The sequence below is a fragment of the Sus scrofa genome, chromosome 11 (genome assembly GCF_000003025.6).
Source record: "Sus scrofa isolate TJ Tabasco breed Duroc chromosome 11, Sscrofa11.1, whole genome shotgun sequence".
In the NCBI taxonomy this organism is placed as follows: Eukaryota; Metazoa; Chordata; class Mammalia; order Artiodactyla; family Suidae; genus Sus; species Sus scrofa.
In genome coordinates this window covers 841,400-857,783 of record NC_010453.5, presented here as the reverse complement: position 1 = coordinate 857,783, position 16,384 = coordinate 841,400, and the positions used below count along the sequence as shown (strand labels likewise).

General features: G+C 57.1%; 1 protein-coding gene across 4 annotated transcripts in view; it reads left to right on the top strand.

Moving 5' to 3' along the window:
- CRYL1 (crystallin lambda 1) overlaps positions 1-12,313 on the top strand; it is an 80,379-nt gene extending 68,066 nt beyond the window's left edge. For all 4 annotated transcript variants that reach the window (XM_021065155.1, XM_021065153.1, NM_213881.1 and 1 more), the window contains 3 exon segments: positions 5,138-5,243; positions 11,028-11,134; positions 11,731-12,313. In XM_021065155.1, coding sequence (XP_020920814.1) covers positions 5,138-5,243; positions 11,028-11,134; positions 11,731-11,844 — 327 coding nt within the window. In that variant the 3' untranslated portion in view covers positions 11,845-12,313.

Genomic DNA, 16,384 nt, shown 5'->3' with positions numbered 1-16,384 from the left:
TGACTTCCTGCCTAACCACACAGACGAGCAATAAAACCCCACTGAAGGGAGAGATCCTGCTGATTTGTTATTTTGGAGACAGCTCAGCCCCATTAACAGACGAATGTAATGGACACATCAACCACACACTCAATTAAAGGACACCGGCTCGGCGTGCCTGGGCTTACTTCGGCAGGGGTTGAAGTAAAAGCTCCCATGCCGGGGTTCTAACAACTGTGTGAAACAATGAAGCCAAAACACCCTGTGTGAGCCGGCAACTTAACCTGCAGGGCCAGGACTTAGAAGGAGGGGACGTGTCCCCAGGTGACCAGGCAGAGGACGGAGGCTGCAGGCGACACCCCAGGGCCTCCCAGGTGCAGGCGGGAGCTGGGGCCCTGGAGGGAGCCACGGAGCCCCGTGTGTGGTCGTGAGGGGAGGCAGAGGCGGCTGTGTTTGCTTCTGTTTAGGGAGTGGGGGCTTTTACTGCTTGGTTCAAGCCTCTTTGTAAAGAGCTTCATTCCGAGGACCCAGACAGCCTCAGCGCCTCACTGAGCCCTAGGGCACCGACATTGGCACAGAGGGGATTCCTTTCACAGTGCTGGTTTTTAAAGTCCAGACCGCACTTCCAACACATGGAGGGTCCCAGGCTAGGGGTCGAATTGGAGCTACAGCTGCCAGCCTGCACCACAGCCACAGCAATGGCAGATCCTTAACCCACTGAGCGAGGCCAGGGATCGAACCCACAATCTCGTGGTTCCCAGTCGGATTCGTTTCTGCTGCCCCACGACAGGAACCCCTCCTTTCCTTTTTTGTTTTCTGTTTTTCTTTTTGTTTTGGCTGCACCTGTGGCGTGTGGAAGTTCCTGGGCCAGGGAACTATCACTGCAGTGATAGTGCCAGATCCTTAACCCGCTGCACCACAAGGGAACTCCTCTTTTCCTTTTTAGGTTTATTTCCACTGAAAGCTTTATTCTTAGAAATATTTGAAAATATTTTCGGAACATTTCTTGAAAATAGTCTTAAAAGTATTTGAACGTACTATTTCTGTTCCGTACCCTGAATCACATGGCTTTCGTTTTTCTGCGTTCCTGGCTCGTCTCTGTTAAGAATACTTTCCTCAAGATTTTTTTTTAGTTTTTAATGGCTTCATGATATTTCATTTAGTTGATCCTTTTGAAAAACTAGTTTTTCTCCTACTGCGGGTAGTTCATTTTGAGTTTTCCACCTTAAGATGCTTCTTTGCGGCCCCTCCCCTGGCACCTTCTCGCAGAGCGATGCCTGCAGTGGGATCGCCCGTCAGGGCAGCCGCGGCGGACCCGGTGCCTCCGAGGCCGCGGCCCGTCCCTGCCTTCGCTCCGCAGCAGCCTGGCCAGCGCCGTCCGCCTCAACCTTCTCCTTTACCCGCGTCCTCCCTGAAGCTCCAGACAGAGGGTGTTTGCTGGGGGCATGAGTCAGGGCCCGTGGCATCAGCGGGATGTGTCCAGTCAGCTCTTCTGCAAGGTCGCACGGTTCGCCTGTGTCATTCGGCAGGCGTGCCTGTGCCCGGCTTCCAGGAAACGGCAAGACGCGGCCCGTGGAGCCGACCAAGCCGCTGGGGGACAGCGGGGCAGCTCCGGGAAGGAAGGGCGCGCGGGCCGGGCGGACCTGTCCTCTTCCAGGCTTGGCTCTGGAGCCAGTTTCACGTTGCGCATGGGAGGTGCCACGCTTGGTTGGAGGACCCAGAGAACCAAAGTGTGCCAGCGCACGCGAGTGGAGGGACCAGCCCACGGTTCTAGGTCGAAACCCTGACGCGACGTGGTTGCCCCGGTTCTCGTTCCCCATCTGTGTCCGCGTCACTCACAGCGAGGCGCAGGCTAGCGGTGTCTGAGGACGCGTCCAGGGCGCCCGCCGGCCCGACGGCTCGTCTGGCCCGACAGGCGCATCGCTGGGACGACCCCGTGTAATCTTCGCCTTGAGCTAAGGCAAGTCCGTCGAGGCAGGAGGGTGCTCAGGAAAGGGGCCCCCCAGCCCGGCTCTCCTCACCTGGTGGTGTTCAGGGCGCGTGCAAAGCAGCGTTGCAACCCGAAGGGTCCCAGGGCCCGTCGCTCGGTGTGAGAGTTCGGAAACTTTTAAGCACTCGGGGCTTTTCCTTGGACGTGTGGCTGGAGGACTTCACCCCGAGGAGGAGGAAGTGCTGACCGCAGTGCAGCCCCACGGCCACACGGGAATGAGGGTCGTCACCAGCCGCGCAGCTCAGCACATGGGCCACCCGCTGTGCCAGCGCAATGCCTTATTCAGGTGTGGATAACATTACCGTCTAGGCCACAGGTGTCCCGAAGGCTCCGGGCAGAGCGGGGCTCACAGCGCAGTAGGCGGCTTGAGCTTCGGAGCGTCCTGAATGCGAAGCATGGTTCTGAGCCGAGTGCAGCAGGGAGCAGCCGGGGCGTTTGCCTCAGTGCCGCGGGAGCCTCGTCAGCGGTCATCTGGATCTCGCTGGGGCAGAAAGACGCAGTCAGAGGAGGAGACACGAGAACCTGACACCCCCCCGCCCCTGCCCGCAGCTGCAGACCAGGGGACCGGGTGCCCCATCAGGTGATGGAGAGGCTCCAAGGCTTGGTTTCGTTGGGTCACCGTTGGCTCCCAGGATGCCTACACGTCAAAAAGGAACTACTTCAGGGTAGCCCCCTTTTCGGGTATTTTGAAGTTGGTTCTGAAAGTACGGAACACAGCTGTGGAAGGAAGGAGCCAAGGCAAATAGCTTTGCAGGCACAGGGCGGCTTCCAGGTCCGCGTCCTTCACAGCTTGCTGCTGGAATGAGAGCCCCAGGCTGTTGGAATGCTGACCAGGGACCAGGGCTGAGGGAGGGTCGGCAGGCCCCGCCTGGCTGCCTTTCACAGCCTCCCCGAGCCTGGGGTGAGGAATGCCGTGGCAGGTGGCTTTGGACGGCCTGGAGAGGGCACCGGGAGCCACCATTCCTGTCCGATTCAAGGCCCGGAGGGAGGGACGTGGCAGAGCCCTGCAGTCCAGCCGTGGTTTCTTGGTGGTTCTGGGCATCATCTCCTCCTGTGGCTGCCCCTCCCCTCGACAGCTCTGCCACCAGAAGCAGAGGGAGGACACCTGTGGGCATGTGAGGGCCCTGGGTCAGTGGACTGGCGCTGATTAGCAGTCGGGTGGTTTAGAACAATAGGCAACCCTGGGAGACGCCATCCCAGCCTGACGCCAGCAAGGGCTGCAGCTGCTCAGCGTGGACCCCACGTCCTGGGAGCGGCGCTGTGGGCAGCCCTGGGGAGGGTCGCTCGCAGTCGTTTAGAGCAGGCGCTAGAGACAACCCAGCGCTCACGTTCCGCTGATGGATAAGTGAACAGTGAGGCTCACACGCCAACCAGGATGGACACCTGCAGAAACACACGCACAGGTGGATCCTAACAGCGTGAGGCTGAGTGAAAAACAGCAAGTCGCAAAGGAACACACTGTGATTCTGTTTTCAAGAAGATGAAAAGCAGGCAAAATGCAAACTCCGCTGGTCAGGAACGGGGAGAAACGGTTATTGCAGAAGCCAGAGTGTTTGTCTCTGGTGGGGGGAGGACGGGTGAGTCAGGAAGCGGGGCGTGGCTGTGGGGCCACCCTGCACGCTCTCTACCCTCTGCGTGTGGCTGTGCATGTCCTCGTGTGTCCCCTGCACATGTGCACACGTGTGCAGACACGCACACGCAGTGACACAGAAAGGGCTTCTCCCACCCCACGTTTCTCAGTCCCACCTGAGTCGCTCCTGACCTGGACGGTGGCTCTGTCCCCTCCCGGTCTCCCACCCCCACCCCCTGCGAGGGCCAAGGAGGAACAGCTTTCTCCCTCAGCAGCTGGGTCGCAGGGGGTGTGGGGTGTGTGGACCCCATGGGTGACCTGCGGTCTGGGTGAGTCCCAGGGGCCCCAGAGAAGGAGGACAGTGGACAGGCTCCTCCCTGGGGCCTGCAGGGACGCCCCCCGAGGAGGGCATTGCTCCCCACACAGACGGCCTCTCTAGGAGGGGAGGGCAGCCCTTCAGAGAGAGGCCCAGGCCCCCCCCCGGGCTCTGCAGGAGATGAGGCCACGGGGGGCGGGCCACGAGGCTAAGTCTGTGGCGGGTGCTGGACGGGCTGAGGCTCCCAGACAGACGGCTTACCCCCCCCCTCATCCCCACGGCTCCGGCTGGGGAGGAGGCGCTCAGGCTGTGAGAACCGACACTGCACCCCATCCTGCCGGGCCGGCCAGTGAAAACGCGGGGGGAGAACGTGCCCGCCACCCCGGGGACATCCTGTCTGAAGGCCGACTGTGCAGATGCTGCCAGCATCCCTGCCCTTCCCAGGCTGTGAAGCAGCCGGCTGCTTGCAGAAGCTTCTGGGGCCCCCACCTCTGCAAACACGCGCAGTTCTAACTAAGCTGCATTTCGCCAAAGTCTATCATGTTTTACACACTGATTACTCATTAAAAACTGAGGGAGGGAGTTCCCATTGTGTCTCAGCAGGTTAAGAAGCCAACTAGTATCCATGAGGACAAAGGTTCGATCCCTGGCCTCGCTCAGTGGGTTAAGGATATGGCATTGCCGTGAGCTGTGGTATAGGCCGCAGATGTGGCTCGGATCCTCTGTTGTTGTGGCTGTGGTGTAGGCCAGTGGCTACAGCTCCGATTCAGCTCCTAGCCTGGGAACCTCCATATGCCTCAGGGGTGGCCCTAAAAAGCAAAAAAAGCAGAAAAATAAAAAAAAATAATAAAAGCTAGGTGAGGCCAGGCCTGCAGGTGGGCGAAGCCTGGAGAACGGCTGTCCAGCTCTTCCGACGGTGCCAGGTCTCAGGCACGTGTGAGAACCCTCTTGCCCTGCTCCTCCGGTGCCCCCCACTGGTCCCCTCCCCCAAAACTGCGATGTCTTAGGTCAGAGAGGGGGACGCTGCAGGGGCACAGTAGGGACAGGGAATCTGCTTCAGGCCAGGGGAGCACAGCTGCAGGGACGCCGAATCAGTACTTGGCCATTTCTCATAAAGCGTCCTTCCCAGGATCCGCTTCTACGGCACGGTTTTTCCTGCCGGCTTCGGGAAAGTCTCCCGGGGCTTTGGGGACCCTGCTCCCGAGAACGGGGGGTGAAGTCATGGTCCTGAAGCCGTCTGTCCAGAGACTCACCTACGTGCCGCCCTGTCTCCTCCACGCAGGCAGGAATCGTGTCTCCGGGTGACCTGGACCTCGTCATGTCCGACGGCCTGGGCCTGCGATACGCGTTCATCGGCCCCCTGGAGACCATGCACCTCAACGCAGAAGGTGGGCATCGGGGCCACGAGGGGCTGCAGGGCTGCCTGGCGTTCTCGTGCGTTGTGTAAACCCTTTTCTTACAAATGGGTAGAAACAGTGTCATGTGGGGGACGGTGGCCCGTCTGGTGATTCACGGGTGGGGGCGGAGACCAGGGTGGCCGTGGACCCTGTGCACCGAGGGGCGGGGCGGGGTGAGGCTGCGGGGCCCCTCCAGCCTGAGGAGGACGAGCTGCAATTCTTGGGACAGGATGAAATCACCTGCTGAGGAAGAAAAAAGATACGGTGGGGATGTGATCGCCTGAACCTCTCTGGGCACATCTGCCTGGACAGGAGCAGCTTGCTGAGCTCCAGGCCTCCTTCCAGAAGGCAGGGCTTGGGTGGGGACAGGCGGGGGGTGGGGGGGGGGGGACAGGCCAGAGGGCTGGCCGGGGCAGAGGCTGGGGGACCGGGCAGAGAGTGGGCCAGGGGGACAGGCTGGGCTGGCTGCTGCCCTGGAAGGGGGTGGGGGAGGGCAGTGGGCATGAGCCAGCGCCACTCAAGGAGGATACACTGAGGCGGGTGAGACTCTCCCAGGAATGAAACTTTCAGCCAGACTTTAATCATTCAAAAAAGGAGACGTCATTTGAAAAACAAGCAATAAAACCTGCAGCAAATTAAATCACAAACGATTTTGAAAATTTCGAGTTCCCGTCATGACTCAGTGGTTAACGCATCCAACCGGGAACCATGAGGTTGCGGGTCCAATCCCTGGTCTCGCTCAGTGGATTAAGGATCTGGTGTTGCTGTGAGCTGTGGTGTAGGTTGCAGATGCTGCTCGGATCCTGCGTTGCTGTGGCTCTGGTGTAGGCCGGGGGCTACAGCTCTGATTAGACCCCTAGCCTGGGAACCTCCGTATACTGCAGGAAGCGGCACCAGAAAAGCCAAAAAAAAAAAAAAAAAAAAAAAAGACAAAAGACACACACAAAAAAGATTTTAAAAATCTAGGAGAATGTCCCCTAAATGTTCTCACACTGTTGTCTCTTGGTGTTGAAATTTTAAGTAACTTACTATCTTTTTGCTTTTTTGTTTGTTTGTTTGTTTGCCTTTTCTAGGGCCGCTGCCATGGCATATGGAGGTTCCCAGGCTAAGCTCCAATCAGAGCTGTAGCCACCAGCCTACGCCAGAGCCACAGCAACTCGGGATCCGAGCCGCGTCTGCAACCTACACCACAGCTCACGGCAACGCCGGATCCTTAACCCACTGAGCGAGGCCAGGGGTCGGACCCGCAGCCTCATGGTTCCTAGTCGGATTCGTTAACCACTGCGCCACGGCGGGAACTCCTCCTTTTGCTTTTTTGTGTCATCATAAACTCCTCGTTACCGTGCAGGAAGCGTAGAAAGAGAGAACAGACGTTCTGTTCGGCTCCGTGGTCTCCGTTTAACAAAATGCGGAGAAGCTGGGGCTCGTCCAGAGCAGGGTGACAGGAGTCGTGCATATCTGTCTGTCCGTCCGTGTCGTCTGCGGTAGGTGGGCCTGGAGTGGAAGACTGGGCATGGAAGGAGGAACTTTCTAGAACTGGAGCTGCTGTGCAGGGAGGCCCTGCTGTGAGGGGGCAGCTGAGTGGCTGGGATGCTCGGGTCTAGGGAGGCTCCTGCGGGAGACCGGGGAGCGTGTGACACAGATCTTGTGGCTCCACGGTGTTTGGTAATAACGGAGTGGGTTGTCACCACAGTCGGCAACGGAGCATCGTTCCCAGGGAGGAGGTCGGGCAGTTTGACGAGAGTGTCCCTGCCCTAACCACACGGGTGGTTCCTCGCGGGTTGCTCGAGTGTGTCTGCGAGGGCTGGTCAGGCGCTGGCCCGTTCTCCCCGAGAAGCACTGCTGGAGGACCCGGGGGAGCGCGTTCGTGCTGGGGTGACCCTGAGCTAGGCTTCCCGCGGTTGTGGAAAAGGGGTCTGGAGGTCCCGTCGTGGCTCAGTAGAAACAAACCTGACTAGGACCCCAGAGGTCGCAGGTTTGATCCCTGGCCTCCCTCAGTGGGCTAAGGCTCCAGCGTTGCCGTGAGCTGCAGTGTAGGTCGCAGACGCGGCTTGGATCTGGCGTTGCTGTGGCTGTGGTGTAGGCCAGTGGCTTCAGCTCCGATTCAACTCCTAGCCTGGGAACTTCCGTGTGCCGTGGATATGGCCCTAACCGCCCCCCTCCCCAAAACACATACACACACAAGAGGTCTGGGGACGTGGTCTGTCAACCAGAACCTTAAAAGTGATGAACACATTTAAGCGTTTGCAACGTATGGAGACACTGCTTATAATCGCCGTGTTTTCCTTTTTCTTTCTTTTTTTCTCTTGAGGATACTGAGATCATTCAGGGATCCCGAGAAACTGACAGGGAGAGACAGAGAGCAGCTTTCATCTCAAACAAACAGACACAGAAGCTGATGAAACTAGAAGCTCAAGAAGCAAACAGTGTGCAGACAGGAAGGAGGCCCAGAACAATTTTTCAAACAAAGCAGACAGGATAAGAAAACCTAATTGGCTTAATGAGATAATGGCAGACGGATGTAGTTTTCAACTTCAGAGCATTCCAGAGGCCAGAGGCAGACGGTTATAAGATCTGGCCCAGGACTGAGGGACATGCCTGCTATTCCTCACCCCGCTTCCCAGAATATATCAAGATCGCAGTGTAGAGAATTCTTTGTTTCTTCTGATATAGTTTTCATAAAGGCAGCATCTCAGGTTAAGGTGACTTAATAGCCTTAAAAGCTATAGTTTATCTAGAAATCGTAATGGTATTTTCAGATTTGTTTTTATTTATTTATCTGCTTTTTAGCTCCATACCCACAGCATGTGGGAGTTTAGGGGTCCAATCAGAGCTGCAGCTGCTGGCCTACACCACAGCCACAGCAACATGGGATCCGAGCCGTGTCTGCAACTACACCACAATTCAGGGCAACGCCAGATCCTTAACCGGCTAAACAAGGCCAGGGATTGAACCCACAACCTCATGGATCCTAGTCAGGTTCATTGACTGCTGAGCCATGAAGGGAACTGGGGACTTGTTTTTAATCTAAGAAAACAGCACCTGAGAAACAAGAGCCCATGGTTACTCTGCCTGTGGCGACTTTTTAAGGCAGCGCCATGAAGCACCAGCTCTCAGAATCCTGTCTTGTCTCCTTTGTGTTTAATCGAGACGCCTGCTTGGGTTTGGTTCATTCCTGTGGAGCTGTTATTTGCAGGGAGCCTGTGAGCTCACGGGCTGGGTTTTCCAGAGTTAAGGGCCCCGGGTTTGGGCCTCGGGGCCTCCCTGCCGTCGGAGATGTCCCAGCCTGATGGAAACTGGACGGTGTTGGCTGTGCTTTAGGGCCTTTCTGATCTGAAACCCTGCCCCTGGGAGCAGGCGAGTTCCCGTGGTGCAGGTCACTGGCTGGAGGAAAACCAGGCCCCTCTGGCGGGCGGCGACGGCCAGGGCTCCGCAGGAGACTCGCGAGAGTAACCCTCCTAAGCGCGCGAGAACCTGGTCCTTTGCCGCGTCCAAATTCCGCAGAAGCATCGCTTAAGTTAGGTTCAAAGTCTTCCGAAAAGCTCAGCGCTGCGCGTCTTTGGAAGTGGCTGCTGTTGACAGACCAGGGGGCGTGCGTGTCCAAGATGCGGGGGAAGGACAGACGAGAGGGGTCAAAGGTGAAGAGGCCCTTTCCATTGGCAATGACACTGTCATTCTAGAATAATCCCCACTCGCCTCCCCTATCATGGTGTGGAGACACCAAATTTACTGGGGAAATAAATGAAAACGCTCCTTTTTTCTCTCTCAAATGGGAGAGGAGATTTTGCAAATAACAGCAGCAGCGATGCCTTCTCTGGAGACGCGTCCACAATAAAGCCCAGCGCGGATCTGGACGGTAAGTGACCGTGACCTCCCTGTGCTGGGAGCACCGGGCTGGGCCACGGCGGCCTCGCCACAGACAGCGGGCTCTTTATCCCGAGAGCGGAGCGCAGGTCACACGAGGCGCTCTTAGGTTAGTAAGACCGAGAGTTTGGCTGCTTCCCTGGACGAGTTGGAGGTAAATTATGAGGTGCATCATAAAGACTCCCATCATGTTTTACTCTGTTTAGAAGGAATAAATGCCCTTTTAAAGCGACACATTTTTTTTTATAAAAGGCAGTCAAGAGAAAAAGCTTCTAGAAAGCCCCTGGGAGGCTCCAATGACCTCACAGGGACGCTTCAGAAATCGGAAAGGAAGCCAGAGGTGACACGGGCCACCTGAGCTGAGTTTTGCGCTCCTTGCGGGGTGCGGGGTGGGGGGGGGTGGCCACAGCCCGTTTTCCCCAGAAGCCGGCGAGGGCGCAGCTATAGCACATCTGCCCACTCTTTTCTCACTTAGTCTTTCCAGCATCCTCGGTTCTGCTCCCGCTCAGGCATGAGCCGTGCCTGTGCTGGATTTGATCGCCTTTGGCTTGAATGAGCCAGCGAATGGGCACCGTGCAGGCGATCCTTCACGTCCAGGGGCTCTCCGCCTTCCAGAAGGGTGCAGCCGTCCCACAGGACTGGGGCGTGCGGGGAGCCTTCCTGAGTCATCCCCTTGTGCTCCCGCCAAACGCAGTGAAGCCCCTCATTTTACAAGGGCGCGTCCACCGCTCAGCTGCAGAGGCCGATGTCCAAAAAGCTGGATGTTTGAATTTTCCACCCTTCAAAAGTTTCTAAGACAAAGTGGATGTCACTGTCTCACCCTCCGAGAGAAGGAAAACGACTCGGGGAAATGCAGTGGAAATGCGTGAATTGACACATCGGAGCAGATGCGCCACAACCTACCCCTGCCCCGAGGAGCCATCGGTCTTTTTCAGGGCGTTTCTAGCAGAGATGCTTTTGCTTTTAAAGGAATCCCGCAGGTTTGGTGGGTGAGAGCCCAGCTCTCGGCAAGGCTGCAGCTTTTGTTTGTCCCCTTGTTATCTCAGCCTGACTGACCAACTGCTGATTCCTCCCCGGTCCTGAAAGAGCCTGGGAAAGAGCCAAGGCAGCCCAGCAGGCGCCTGGCCGTGTCCTCCGCGGGTGCCGGGCGGGCCCCGATGCCTCCCGCCTGGAGCGCAGGCCTGCACGGGCCCGGCTGCAGGCAGGTGGGGAGGAATGTGGGAGGAGGCTGGGCTGAGTCCGGGCAAGCCTGCCCCTTGCACGGGCAGCAGCCCAGCTTCCGCTCAGCCACGCAGGCCCGGGCTGCTCCTGAGAGATGCTTCCCCCTTCAGGGTAAGCCTCCTCTTCCTGTGCTGCTCCGCCAGAATCCTCGGGCTGCATCTTCCATGGATCCCCTTGCAGGGGACAGGGGCGGCCGGTGGGGCCAGCGGCTCGAACCCCCGTCCCCGGCCACAGCCCGGCCTGCTTCTGGGACAAGCAGCCCAGATTACAGAACCTGGCGTCCCAGGACACTCAGTAAAATAGTAACTAGGACCCAAGGGTGAGAGCGGAGTGGGAAACGGTTTAGCTGAGCTTGACGCCTTCGGTTCTTAGAACATGCACTCGAGTCACGGACCCAAGGAATCTCATAGAGACGCGATTGAAGGAGGTGTTTGTGGTAAAAACAGGATTAGCGTGATAGCAAGTAAACCCCAACGCGGGCCAACCGCGTGTCCACGAGAGGGGCTGACCTGGGCCCCCGAGCTCTCGTTGCTTTTCAGGACTTTGCTGCCAGGAGGAGCTGGAGTGGCGGCCCAGGAGCCCCTGGGCCTGTGCATCTCCTGCCGCTGCCTCTGCCTCGTCCCCAGGCGGGCCCCTCCCAGTTCGAGGGTGTTCTCTGATCCGGGAATCCGTGTTTCCTTGTGCTTCCAGGTATGCTGAGCTACTGTGACAGGTACCGTGAAGGCATGAAACGTGTCCTAAAGACTTTTGGACCCATTCCAGAGTTTTCCGGGGCCGTGGCTGAAAAAGTGCACCAGGTGTGTAGACCAGCTGCCCGGGCGGAAGGCGGGTTTCACCCGTAACCAGGATCTTCGCCCTGACTTTGAGCTTCCGCATTCCTGACTATCCACGCTGGCATAGTGGCAGGGGACCCTGCGAGCGTGTGACCAAGGCACTGGCAGCTCATTTTGACATGACCGGAGGACCCGTCGGCCTCTGGGTTTGGAGAGCTACGTTAGCTGAGCCTTGACCACGCTGTCTTGTCTCTGAAAGCAGATTCCCATTTGGCATAAATGGGAACAATTTCTTTTCTTTTTTTCTTTCTTTTTTTTTGGTCTTTTTGTCCATATGCACTTGCAGCATATGGAGTCAAATTGGAGCGGTAGCAGCTGGCCTGGGCCACAGCCACAGCCACGCCAGATCCGAGCTGTGTCTGTGACCTACACCACAGCTCACGGCAATGCCGGATCCTTAACCCAATGCTCGAGGCCAGGGATTGAACCCACGTCCTCATGGATGCTAGTCAGGTTCGCCAACCGCTGAGTCACGACGGGAACTCCATGGGAACAATTCCATCCCTACTGCATTGTTCCTCTTCATGCTTCTCCTTCCTTTTCCCTTTTCCTGTTCCCAGGCCATGTGTGTGAAAGTTCCCGATGACCCAGAGCACTTAGCTGCCCGAAGGGAGTGGAGGGATGGCTGCCTCATGAGACTCGCCAAACTGAAGGGCCAGGTGCAGCCGCCGTAAGGCCTCCCGCTGCTCCTGAGTCCTGCGCGCCCCCGTTTCAGACACATGCCATCGCCCCGAGAGCGCCGGAGGCCACAGGACCTTGGCTCGCCGAGTCCGACACACTCTTGCCTTGGCGGGCACGGCGGTGGAAGGCTGGGCCTCCGCCCCTTCTGACTGTATCCCACACTTGGGGTTGTCACAGCCGCACTTGGGTGGGAGGGCTGCTGAGTCCCTGCCTCCCGCCTCCCCCCCCACCCCCGGGCAAGCGGGAGGGCAAATCGTCAGGTTTTACCGTTGATTTTTAAGGTGATTACATGGGGCTACATTTTACAGCCGGTGATTGTCATTTTGAATTGTTTTAATCTGCAGCAAAATGTTTTTATAATTCGCTTCTGGTCCCTTGCTGAGGACTCCCCGGGCCCGCGTTTCTGAGGCAACTGCATTCATTTTGTTTGACTTATTCCAATAAAAGCTTTTGACGCCATAACGTCATCTTTTTCTACTCTTTCCGAGAAAGACGGTGACCCACCAGGGGTCTGCGACACGCACCACAGCTCTGGGCTGCTGGGCACGCAGGAGCAGGAACATGCAAACGAGCGGCCCAAAACCACCTCACGGAATGGGATCCACCGAGCACTTGTTAAAAAGGTCAATTTTGGAGTTCCCGTTGTGGCGCAGTGGTTAACGAATCCGGCTAGGAACCATGAGGTTGTGGGTTTGATCCCCAGCCTTGCTCAGTGGGTTAAGGATCCGGCGTTGCCGTGCGCTGTGGTGTAGGTCGCAGAAGCGGCTCGGATCCTGCGTTGCTGTGGCTCTGGCGTAGGCTGGCAGCTACAGCTCCGATTAGACCCCTAGTCTGGGAACCTCCATGTGCCGCTAGAGCGGCCCAAGAAATGGCAAAAAGACAAAAAAACAAAAAAAGGCCAATTCTGCATCTCCCAGAGGGTCCTGCTAAGTCAGGGTGTCCACAGGCAGGCCCAGGAATTTGTTCTTAACAGGAAGGCCATCGCTCTACCCACCCACCTGGCCTTCTCCCGACGCCTCTGAGAGGCAGGTTCTGGCCGCCCTGGGGGCCCACTCGATGCGTGGGAACCGTGCTGGGGAGGTGCTTTCTCAGGCTGAGCCGACTCCGCCTCCGTCCTGCTGATCTCTGTTCCCGGCCCTGACGGCCCGGCGCAGACCTGAGGCTTCTCCTTGAACGCGAGTCTGTGCTTTTCCTCGTGAATTAGAAGGGCAGCTGTGTTTCGAGAAAATGGTATTTTCCATCAGGAAGAAACAGGGAATTCTCCAAATGTGTGGGATGCTAGTAAATTGAGCTCTTTCGAAATCTGGAGTCTGTGTTACACTTGCCGTGAAAGCCCGATCCGGCTGGATTGGGTACAAAGTTGACGTTTACAGGGCTCAGAGACCTGCGGTTCTGGCAGCCTGACCTTGGAAGGAACTAGTGTAAAGAAGCCTGTCTTTATGAGTCTAGGATCTGGAAACCAGTGTCCACACGGGCCACGCTCAGAAAACGGTCTTGATGGAATAAAGGACTTCATGTTTCACAAGAGACGCTTGGAGTTCCCACCATGGCTCAGCAGGAACGAATCTGACTAGAATCTGTGAAGACTCAGGTTCGATCCCTGGCCTCGCTCAGTGGGTTAGGGATCCAGCATTGCTGTGAGCTGTGGTGTAGGTCGCAGATGCGGCTTGGATCCCGAGTTGCTGTGGCTGTGGTGTAGGCTGGCATCTGCAGCTCTGATTTGACCCTAGGCTGGGGACCTCCATAGGCTGCAGGTGCAGCCCTAAAAAGCAGAAAGAGAAAGAAAGAAAGAGCTTACATTTGATACTAGCAAACTTTTGAAAACTGAACCCATAATCCTTCTATAAGACTAAGAACTGGGAAAACTTTCTGACATAATGTAGGAAAACACACGCCTCCTGAACTAGGCATCCTTCCAAGTGTGAGGCCGCTGCTGTTGTCACCGGGCTAATACAATAAATCCTTTAGAAAAATGCTTCCTCCACTCAACTATCCTGAGTAAGCTACACTTTGCTCAGCATGGTGGGAAGAGGTTTAACTCTTTCAGGCAGGCAGTGACCTTCAGTCCTGCCAACAATTACAGCTCTTCTCATAGTATACGCCACGGAGTCACTGTCTGTATCCCGCCTTGCATCAGGCACAGCACACAGAAAACCACGTGGAGGGTGCCCTTGTGGCGCAGCAGGTTAAGGACCCCGCATGGCCCCAGCTGTGGTGCAGGTTCAGATCCTGACCTGGAAACTTCCGAGTGCCGCAGGTGGCCAAAAAAAAGACGAAGAAGAACCCCATGGAACATACTTTCTCTCCATATTCTCTGTGGTACTGCATGTGTAACTATGTATATAACACCTCTCTGTACACAGCACAGCTTCTTTCACTTCAATAGCCTCAGAAGTTGCTAGATCACTGGGACCCCTGCACCTTATTTTTACCCCATCCTGGAAAAAGTTACTTGCTTATCATAAGAGGGTATTATGATGAGAAGCTGAAAAGGCCCCATATGTTGATGGGGCTTTGCCATTTTCTACAAGAGAATTTGGGGTTTTCAAAATATACAAATAGAGTGTCTACATTGCTACCCAAAGCCACGCGAAGCCCCAGTTTTCCTAGCTTCACAGAATGCTATTTCCCCTCTGGTGCTGCCTTTGATCCTAAAACACAGCCTAGGTGTATGGCTTCATCTGCGATCGAAAACCCTTTGGGATGTTGTTGGAGATCTGTGTCTTCTCGTGTGGAACAGAGGCGTCTAATAGCTGGTAAAGCTTCTCGTCTCGCTCTAAACCACAGTCCAGCCAAAGCCATGCCTCTATCAGATCGTAAATTAGAGGCCGAGGGACTCAGACTGCAAAGGTCAGAACCGCGCCTGACGATGTCTAGTGCTTTCCGGTTTTATCGTCTGTGACTCAGTTGGTCTTGACCTCTGTTATTTCCACTTGGCAGCTGGAGCTGCGACGCTGGACCCCGGAGCGCGTGGGTGGTGGAGGTGGTCTCCTCTCTGGTGTCCCTGCCCCCGGTAATAATGGCTACCACTTTCGTTGAGCACCTGCTGTGTTCCTAACGCTTTGTGGAACATTATCGCCGGTGGGCACTTCGTGTACGTGATCTCTGATCCATAAAACAACCTCGGAAGGAAGTGGTTTCGTCACTAACTTTGCAAAGGAGCTCGGCCCCCAGGTCTGTCTGGCCTCAAAGCCTGTCCTTTGCCGTCTTTCGTTCTGCTTTACTTTCAGGAAAAGCATATGCGCGCCCCGCGGGGGCGGGGGGGGGGGCACATCGCATCAAAGGACCCCAACCGTGCCCACGGTCTTCAAGTTGTCTCGATGTGCAGATGAGCTGATGGCGAGCTGGCCTCCCTCTCTGTCTGCCAAGACCGTCGTCTCGTGGGGGAGGGCTCCTCCGGTGACACACCACGTCTCAGCCGAACTCCCGGGAGTTGCTTCAGGAACCAGCATCTCTTTTGCTGTCGCTGCCACCGTCCGGCCCAGACTCCCTGGATCCAGCCTCATCAAGCAAAAGGCAGGAGAGAGGCCAGGAGGAGGCCGTGCAAGAATTTGCTCCAAAGGAGCTGCTTCAGTTACTTCAAAGGAACGAACGTCTCGCTCCTTTGAGTCTTTGCTGCAGAAGTTCTGAAAAATCCCCTCAGGGACAAACCTTCCTGGAACCCACGCTCCCGCCCTGGGAAGGGCCTGCACGCCTGTGCGAAGGAGCCTGATTTCAGCCCTCATCGAGGCGCAGATTCACTCAAAAGGCAGCGCCCTCAGCGCAGGGGGCGGTGAATTGGGTCCTGGATCACAGCCTGGAAGGCAGCGCTCGTCCTGGACGGCCGGGGTCCGGGCTTTCTGGGGGCTGGGGCATCCCCGGGACGGTCAGGGTGTGTGACCTTCTCTGGGCAAAGCCTCAGAGAAAGTGACCCCCACGGGTGCCCCGGGGGCGTCTGCGGTTTAATCTCGCAGAAGTGGCTGGTGTCCCGCAGCTCCGAAGGATGGGAAATGCGAGTCCCGGTTCCGACAGACTTGTTCCAGGAACCGGGGCATCGGTGAGGGGAGGCGTCAGGAGGAGCGAGGTGGGTGTCAGCCCGGAGCTCGGCCACCCGCGTCCGCTCCTGGGGCAGCTGCTGCAACAGACGAGCACGGACGTCGGAAGGGAGGCGCGCAGGGTTCTGAAGGGCAGGAGTCCAGGACCCAGACGTGGACAGGGCCTCAGGCCCCCGCAGGCTCCTCAGAGCCCTCTGTGCGACGGAAGCCCCCTCCCTGTGGACGCCAGGCCTGCCTGGGCCGGCCAGTCTCGCCCCCGAGGTCAGTCTTGTGCTGTCTGTCCCTCCTTGTGCCAGATAGTTGTGTGAGTTGTCCCCTTTCCTGGGGGTTGGCACCAGAAAACGAGCTGGCGCAGTTACCGGGTCCTGCCTGGCAGCAGGCTCAGGTCTGTCCTGTCAGGACTCAGCGCTGCCCTGTCCCCGTGGGGTTGGGCCCGGGGCCACCTCCTTCCCCTCCGTTCCTCCTTTCCTGCCTCCTTCGGGTTCATGTGAAAAGCGAT